This window comes from Nymphaea colorata, chromosome 5 (genome assembly GCF_008831285.2).
Source record: "Nymphaea colorata isolate Beijing-Zhang1983 chromosome 5, ASM883128v2, whole genome shotgun sequence".
In the NCBI taxonomy this organism is placed as follows: Eukaryota; Viridiplantae; Streptophyta; class Magnoliopsida; order Nymphaeales; family Nymphaeaceae; genus Nymphaea; species Nymphaea colorata.
In genome coordinates, this window is record NC_045142.1 from 19,652,658 (window position 1) to 19,661,995 (window position 9,338).

General features: G+C 37.8%; 1 protein-coding gene across 6 annotated transcripts in view; it reads right to left on the reverse strand.

The window, feature by feature from the left end:
* Window positions 1–9,079, reverse strand: part of LOC116255070 (ABC transporter I family member 6, chloroplastic) — a 26,304-nt gene extending 17,225 nt beyond the window's left edge. For all 6 annotated transcript variants that reach the window (XM_031630813.2, XM_031630811.2, XM_031630812.2 and 3 more), the window contains exons 1-6: window positions 8,730–9,079; window positions 8,468–8,518; window positions 6,730–6,951; window positions 5,370–5,492; window positions 4,706–4,882; window positions 3,792–3,880 (exon numbers count right to left, since the gene is read on the reverse strand). In XM_031630813.2, the coding sequence (XP_031486673.1) occupies window positions 3,794–3,880; window positions 4,706–4,882; window positions 5,370–5,492; window positions 6,730–6,951; window positions 8,468–8,518; window positions 8,730–9,044 (975 nt within the window). In that variant the 5' untranslated portion in view covers window positions 9,045–9,079 and the 3' untranslated portion in view covers window positions 3,792–3,793. The remainder of the gene's footprint in view (window positions 1–3,791; window positions 3,881–4,705; window positions 4,883–5,369; window positions 5,493–6,729; window positions 6,952–8,467; window positions 8,519–8,729) is intronic.
* Window positions 9,080–9,338: the final 259 nt, after the last annotated feature.

Here is a 9,338-nt window from a genome sequence, read left to right on the forward strand (position 1 = left end):
CACGTCGTCACCTTTTTTGTAGTATTAGTTTGAAATCTTCTTGTAACACTTGGTGTTGGCAGAATACCTTTGCTAGTTTGTTCATCATGCCAACGATTCATACCTCCTTGATGAGCCCCATTTCCTTTTCTATGACCTGCAGCAACTTCCATAACCTATGTCACACGGATACGGGTACGGGTATCCTATGGATACGGGTACGGGTACGGGGACACGGCATTTTCAAAATTTTAGGATACGCGGATACGGCGAATATTATATTCAAAAAAATTAAAAATGATAATAAAGAAAGTCTCAAACAAAACATTGTTCATCACCAATCTCAAAAGTGATAACTGCTAAGACATAAGCAAGAAAGTCTCAAAGAAAGTTACAAAACATTGTTCATCAATCATCACAAAACATTATATGTTAATGCCATCTAGATATCACGTATTCATCATTGTCTAGCATCATGAACAACAGCGAAGGCAAAATCCCCAAATCGGTTATACACCCAAAACGGCAAAATCCCCAAATCCCAAAATCAAACAAAAAAAAGAAAACATCGCACATAGCATTGAAGAATATGATTCTAAACCGTCCAATCTTCAAACCAAAACATCCCCAAATCAGATTTTAATACCCAATGTAAAAAATCCCCAAATAAAAGTTGAAACCCTAACTTCTATTATCGAAAATAATCGACAAAACACTTACCTGTCTATTGCTGGCTGCCGCCGGACGCCACCGGAAGTCGCCGTCGATCGCCGGAGCTCGCCGTCGCCCGCCATTGCCTTACTGTGCTGCCAGCCTGCTGCGGAAGCCGTGGAGGGTAAACGAAGGTCGAGCGTCGAGGGTAGATGTTAGTGCGTAAAACAAAACGCGGGTTAAAAAATCGGTTATACAAGTGGTTTGGATCGGGTCTGACCCAGACCCGATCCAAAACGTATCCAGCCGTATCGCCGTGTCGGGATCCCCGTGTCCGCGTGTCGACACCGGTACTCGACCCAGTCTGCCGTATCCGTGTGACATAGTCCATAACTAAAACATTGTGAGCATTACATTGGTTTGTTCCTCCCATCAGTTGTTTCATATTCATTTCATGTTGAAGCAGCTTGCCCTGAAGTTCATTGAAGGTGGGGAAGATAGGCAAAACTTCAAGAGCAGTAGTGAAGGCATAAAAATCTGGTCCAAGGCCGCTAAGGGTCTGCTAGACTTTTTCTTTGTCGGAAACAACATATCCAGCAACTCCCAACTGATCAGCTATCCCTTTAAGACGTCCCAAGTATTCCATAATCGACATTGACCCTTTGCTAAGATTCTGAAATTCTTTCTTCAAATATAAAATACGTGCCTCTGAAATTTGAGAATAGGTTTCAACAAGATTGATCCATAATTGTCCTGCTGTACAGTCATCAGAAAGAGAAATCAACACCTCTTGAGAGAGCGTTGATGTGATATACGCAACAAGACTTTGATCTCGTTTCATCCATGTTATAAATTGAGGGTTACGAATTTCTTGAGTGGCAATTGTCTCTCCTCTCTCATTCTTAACCTCTTGTTGAATGAACTGTGGTGGGATTGGAATGGAGCCATCGAGATGTCCGTACAGATCCTGACTCCTTATGAAAGGAGTGATCTGCCTTTTCCAGGTAAGATAGTTGAAGTGGTTCAGTTTTTCAGAAATAAGGTGTGGCAAGAAGTTGGAGGACATATTGGATTGTGAGAGAATATCCATTATATATCTATCAACGTAGATATATACGAACAGAAATATAAGAGTGTTGTCAAGGTAGATGAAGGATTAAGAGAAGAATGTTAGAACTTAGGAGTATAAGAGAAAACCAACCAGGAAATTTCAAGTCTGTTCAAACATTCTCCTTGGTAAAACCAGCCAAACCTGGCTCTGATACCATGTTAGATTTTGGGTGTCGAAGTATAACCCACGTCCAGATTGAGCAAAGGAAAGATAAGAGAGAGAATAGGAAAAGAAAAATGAGGAAGAGAGGTGAGTGTTTACATTCTCACACAACCCAATTATATAGTGATCCCTCTACACAATTTACAAGAATAATCTAAAGCCTAGAGTGAAGCAACATATTAATCTAGAGCCTAGAGGGAAGCAACACATTAATCTAGAGCCTAGAGTGAAGCAACACATTAATCTAGAGTCTAGAATAAAACAATTACAGAAATTACAATCATAACGCTGCCTAGATAAATGCATTCAGACAATGGTTAGACGTGTTGGATCTGATTCAGTAGACATGTTGGATCTGGATCAGATTAGATCCAACATCTTATCACATACGAGGAATTTGGCATATTTATTACTCTGTTTATCAGTTTATGATCATGAATTTGTGATTCACGAATATATTGTTTGGTATTTTACTTGCTTAAACATTTAAAAATTAGAATTATATTGTTGATTTCATCGATTATATTGATAATTGGTTAAGATCAATACACCTGATTGGTTTCAATAGATGCCAGTTTTAAGGACAGGGAAAAGCTCATAACAAAGTCTAAGTTTGTATATAATGAAATCACTTCCCACTTATACTGTCAAGCGTCAATGTTGCATTTAGTTGAACATCATTGGCCAAACAAGATGATTTTGCTTTTCTTGATCTATGTCTCGTGCTGTTGCTTTGATCTTAATGTAAAATTCTTTGAAAAGATGGAGCAGAATAAGCATACCAGATATCCACCAAATTTTCTTATGTGCTGATTTTGTGGCCTAAATTTGGCCCTCTGCCCAAATTATCCATTTGTTTTTCGAACGGAAATTTTAAATATTTATAAATAAGAAAAAGCAATATTTTGACATGGATGAAAGCCTATGTCAGTGTGATTGGATCAGTGTAGCAACAGATTCACATAAGGTAAGGAACAAATCGAAAGAGATGCAGCCCTTCATAATTTCAGCAGACATGGACTGACAAAGGGGCATTTATCAGGTCGTGTAATGAAAAGTTGAGAAAAACACTCAAGGAAAACAAAATTAAAATTTTAAAAGTGAAAAAAATATATTCACCTGAAACCCTCAGCCTCTCTCAACCCCCTCAACCAAATGGCACCCTTGAGCTCAATGTATTTCCATCTCTCTATTCCTCTCCAAGCAGCCAGACCTCTCTTGTGTGGGCCGATGGGCCACCACCAGTAATCTTTTTCTCTCTCTCCCTGCTGGAGCTCTATTCTTACTCCATCAATAACCTGATCGGTTCTCTCTTTTGCTGAAATTTATCACTTCCACTCACTTTAGCCGTTTCTCTCTCGCTTTTGAAATAGGAACCAACTGGGTCTACCTGTCTCCTTCTCTTTAGGTTTATCTATCAAGAAAATTATATTGGAAGAATGTGCCTTATTATAATTTTTTTTAGACATTTTTGGAATGTATGACTTTTTATTATTGTAATCATGGTCCATAGAGGCCAACAAGCCATACCATTTAGGATAAAAATAATCCAATTTTACAGCATTGACCTACTTTAAATTTTAATCAACCAAATAAACTTTGGCTGATAATTGACTGACCTCGCATTCTATTAGAATATTCAATTTCAGCTTCCCTCTTATAGACAAAAAATAGAAGCTGGGGTTTTTACATATATTCTCATGTAATATGCCTATGACCTAAATTGATGGTTAAACAACAAAGAAATTAGAGGATAGCAAAATAGTCTCCACAAATCTTTGGGAGAGGCAAAAAGAAAACAGGTATGCCTACAATTTCGGTACTCCACATTGTCTGTTCATGATTCTATCAAAGTTTAAACAGAATAGAAATAGGAAAGAAAACTCACCGCTAAGAAGCAGAAATGCCTTTGTAACCTTCCTGTTCCAGCTGCTTTGCTAGTGAAATGTCACCTGTTCTCACTATCCTCCCATCCTCCTGACAAATGAGTTTAGGAATTAGCCAAACCAAAATGATAACAAAAAGAAAAAACAAAAAGACAGAGAGAGAAAATTGCAAACTAACTGCCAAAATTTTGATGTAATTACAAAGAATCGTCTAACCTTTGAAAATTTAAAATAACGACTCAAATACATAAAATAATTCATAAATGAAAATGTTACAATGTACTTAAAGGATTATTTTACCCTTTGAAAAGAGATCTTCTTATAAAAAAACGAAAAAAAAAAAAAATGAAAAGCCACATTTTTAAAGTCGATCCATTTTCAGTTTTTCACCTTCACCTCCCCCCACCCCCTCTCTCTCTTGCTTCTTCATATAAGGCCTAAAACAAAGGCAAAGGAGAGACTGGGGCCCATGAGAAATTCTTTACTTAAACATTCTTTTCTTATTAGAGGTAAAAGACCAAATGCATTTTAATGTTTTCCATTCATGAAGTTTGTGTATGCATTATTTTATGAAATTAGGTGGTAAATTGTACTTTTGCAAACATTAGGTGGCTCATTGTAAATGCACCAGAAGTTGAGTGTAAACTTCTTTAAAAAGAGGGATTTAATTTTAAAAATATTCCAAATGTGATAACCAGAAAAAAAAAAGGATAGAAGCATGCCACCACATAATATAAGAGCATATGCTTGAAAGGACTAGTCCCTGTTGCAGTTGAGCCAAACTATCAAACCTGAGTACAAGATCATACCTAGAACAACTAGGAAACTCCAAAAATAGTTCCATAAACAGATATCTGGAAAGATTTGGATGCAGTTAAAAGCTCGGCCGTGAAATCTTCAAGTCAGGTTTCCTCACCATTATATGAACATATTTTGGCTTTATGTAGTCCAAAAGCCGCTGATAATGAGTGATCATCAATACAGAATTCTTGGAAGTCAAAAGCCCATTAACTGCCCTTGCTACATCCTGTAAGGCATCAACATCCAAGCCCGAGTCGATCTCGTCTAAGATAGCCAAATCTGCCTCCAAAACCTGTTCATGAGGCATCCATAAAGATATTATTTGTGGAAAAGCAGTTTATTAATTAACAATAGCAACAGATATATCTAAAAAAATTTCACTTACACAAAAAAATAAGAACTCATGTTGAAGTTTGACAAGATTATTTCTTTAATAGCAAACTAATGATGGGAAAGCAGACTAGAATATTATAAACATATGAGGCTGGAGTTTTCTCATTCCAATAAGCCTTTCAAATGACTAGCATTCACCTGTGCAGCATCAAAACTTAGACCATGCCAGCTTTTTAAGAAAGTGTTTTTTCCGGTACTTTTTTCAAATAAGATGCGAGGAAAAAGGTCTTTGTCTCTGTACTCAGATAGATAGAGAAAGGGGGAGGGAGAGAGAGCTTTCTTCCAACTGCAAACCTTAGAAAATATGACCATAACAACATATGATAACAATAAAGAACGAAAAGGTGAATGAACACCATATACATCATACGACTTGAAAGACATACCGCAAGTTGCAAAATCTCATTACGTTTCTTTTCACCACCACTAAATCCTTCATTCACATTTCGATCCAAAAACCTTGGATCCATGTTTAAAGCAGCAAGCTTTGGTGAAATATAGCCATAGAACTGTAAAAATAAAAAGGAACACAAATGAGATTGCTAGTAAAAGAACTTAACAAAGGAAGGCAAACAGAAAAGAAGTTCCTTTAGAACAAAGGATGCCTACAGATGCATGCATTAACTGGGAAGCGACCAGATAAGCATAAAAGGTGTCTCTACTCTGTAACCAAAAAAAATGACCGCTATCCTCTGTAAACCAAAAAATAACTAGATGTGCATAAATAGTGGTCCTATAATGGACACTTCATTGAATAACACATAGCAAAACAACTACTTAGGATCAGATCGGTCCCTTTGGATGGCCAACTGCAACATTCTGAAGACACAAGATTGTTTTCAACAACCATCCGATGGTGCACATCTATATTAATCAACTACATAGTTTTACGTGAAAAGTAGGTTGAGGACCCATCATTTTCATAGTTTTAGTAATAATTGTCAAGTTGCTTTCATTGAATTTGGCATATGCAAGGGAACAGCCACCAGCAGACTAGATATGCCAACAAACACTGGATATAATAATTGTACGTTTATGACTCATAAGTCAACAATATCTTCAATATAATACAGAATGTGGAAATCCAATTTCAAAGTATAGGTTCATTTCACAAGAAAGTTTAGTGTAAGAGTTCTAAACCACTGTTTCAACAACTACATGAAACAGAATAGGACAAGTTTCTACATGTTTTCAGTTAATCCAGCCAGTAATACCTCATGGTCATCCCCATGATTCTCCCTTTAAAGAAATGGACATTTTACTTTGCATTTGAACGACAAAAGGAAAACTTTGTCGGCAAGAACAGCAGCATGTGAAATAGATGCAAGAGACCCACCAGCATTGTCACAAAAGACATATACGTGTTTTAAACAGCAAGGTTTTTCTCGGGTTTAATACAGGCAAAGTTGTTTTTTTTTTTTTGAGGAAAATCTCAGCAACTTTTTAAAAAATAAAAAAAAAAACCTAAAAATGAATATAAAATACAGTAATAAAAAATGTGAAAAACATGCCAAAAGAGCACACAAAAAAAGTGTTTTCTTCCTGTTTCTTGATGTTTTCTGTTTTGGTGTCTTTTGAAAAAAGACAGGCCTTTTTCAGTTCTTTTTTCAGCTGATCTATTTTTATGTATAAAACATGTTATTTTCTAAACGTATATTCTTTGACAATGCCCATTAGCTACCAAGCAGTATAGAAGTCAGAAGACACAGTCATTCAATTAGAAGCTCAAATGTACAAAGTACAAACCTCAATGGGGCCAAGCTCTGGAAGACCAAGCTTAACTTTGCGAGCATTAGATGCCATGCGCAAAAACTCCAGATTGCTTACACCAGGGATCTCCACTGGAGATTGGAAGCTCATAAAAAGCCCCACATGAGATCTTTCCTCAGGCTCCATTTCCAGCAAATTGTTGCCCTTAAAACCCACACTACCTCCAGTCACTTCATAATCTGGGTGACCAACAAGAACCTGCATGAAATGACAATTCAAACTCAAGCACAAAAAAGAACGATAGTTTCTAAAATACACAGAAAAGAAACTGTTTGAAATAGTAAGATTCTCATGATTAAATTGTCTTCACCAAATCATAAATCCATTTTGACTGCAAGAACATGTGGAATTGATAACCATATCATTTCTTAATGTTTACAAATGTCTCCATTGAAAATCATATGCTAAGGACCTCTTCTTTGTTCAGAGGAAAGATAATATCATAAAAAAGGAGCAACAGATCCAACATGAGCTTGCTAGCCCCAGCCATCCACGACAATGACTAGTGATGCCCATCTGGCAGACATACCCAGGAACATCTCTTTCTCTCTCTCTCTTCATATCTTATTGACAACCTTTGGTTGTTGGTAGCTTTTTCTCTTTTGGTTTAACAAAAAGGTCCCCAGTGACCCTCTCTCTCTTTGTATCCTTTCGCAACCCCTTGTTGTCAATGCCCTTTTTCGATTTTGTTTAAAAAAAAAAACGAAAAAAAGAAGGTTCCAAAGACCCTTTCTCTCGCTGGAACATATACAACATTCTTTGGCTCAAATCTTTTATTTCATGGAGCTATTGAAAGCAACCAAGTATATGAAGGTCCAGCCCTCAAGTAGAATGTTGTGCTCTCGCAAATGCTTTAACCGAGCTCATGTGGACATAGAATATTCTCCTAGAACTACAGGTTAAAGTTGAAGGTTTCCCCACACTATCGTGTGACAACCTCAACACTTCATATTTAGCTACTCACCTATGCTTCATAGTTATAGCAATCATGTCTAAATTCACATTCCTTTTGTGTGAGAAAGATTGATTGAAAGCAGTTGATAATCAAGCATATTTCAACCAAAGGTGAAATAGCTGAAGTGCTTAATAAGTTGTTAACTACTCCACATTGGATCTCAAGTCACAAATTGAATGTGGTAGAAACCCATTCAGGAATTAAGACACAAATACGATCAGGATTGCATGAGACAGGGTCATGGTCAGTTGCCAAAAAGAAAAAAAAAAAAGCCGCAGAACCATGATCAAAAGGGTGTTGAAGATAAAGGCCGAACTGTTGAAGACAAAAGCCGAAACATCAAAGACAAAATGGATGGCACAGAGAGAACTGCAGCACGTAAAGCTGAAGATGAAAGTCGGGAAGCCACTGAGAACTCAAATGATGCAAACGTTGTTGTAGTTAACAAATTAAAAAACAAATCCAGCAGATGTTAACACCTTATCCAGCTGTAAGAACCCTATATAAGTAATGGAACCTCTTGTGGCCAGATGGTGAATCGAGAGAGAGAGAGAGAGAGAGAAAAAGAAAAGTTCAGTCATGGATGCAGATTCAGAGAAGAAAAGAAACAGATATCTATTTAATTTTCGCTTTTCTTTGTTATACATGTCCAACTCGACCTTCTATAGTCTTTTAGAATTATCAACCAACTGTGACAGAAGAACAACTAAGATTCCTCTTGAACGCAAAAAAAGAGCTTTGTTCAGAAAGATTGTTTACCTTAGAAAACGTGCTTTTCCCTGAACCATTTCGCCCCATAACTGCATGGACCTGTAAACACATTATACATAACCAAAAAAAAAATGGAAATAAAAATCCTCTAAAAAAGGAGACGAAAAGGAAGAAGAGAATGCAGAAAGACATGACCCTTTACTAGTTGACTAACTAAAAGAACAGCTACAATCAATCCCCCTGCATACTTCCGACTGAGAAATTCAAAAGGCAAAAACAAAAACCAAAGAAAAACTCGATTCACGCCTACCTCCCCTTCGTAGATAGTCAAATTCACTCCATGAAGGATCTCCTGATTCGTCTCGGCGATTACGGCGGTGAGATCCCTGACCTCGAGCAACACTCTAGGTGAAGCCTCCCCCTTCTCAGGCTGCGACGTCGCCGGAAGTTCCGCTGCTACGCTTGCCCTCACGGAAGGAGGCTTCCTGATGAGCGGCCGCAGACCGCGGGAACGGGCAGGCAATCCCGTGGAAAAGTTCGGGAAACGGAGTGAAACGACCGGAGATTTAGGGGTGGGGAGGGAGGAGGAGGAGAAGCGCGGGACGAAGTGGTGGGAGAGCGCCATGACATCGGCACTCAGCGGTCGGAGATGGAGGAGAGAGTGAGGAAGCGTCTTTAGTGATCCGCTAGGGACAAGTGGACTCGCAAGGCTTTCCGCGGATCGGATCAGACCCGGTTTCAACAATTTAGACTAGACCCGTCCAATTGAATCTGCTTTTCGAGCTTTCGAGGCCAAATGAATGAAATCTCGTTTATACTCGAAGCTTCATATTAGATTTCAAATCCTTTAGAACTCCTCAATAATCTAAAATCATCATACTTAAGATCTTAAACTAAAATATTATATGATCTTAAATTA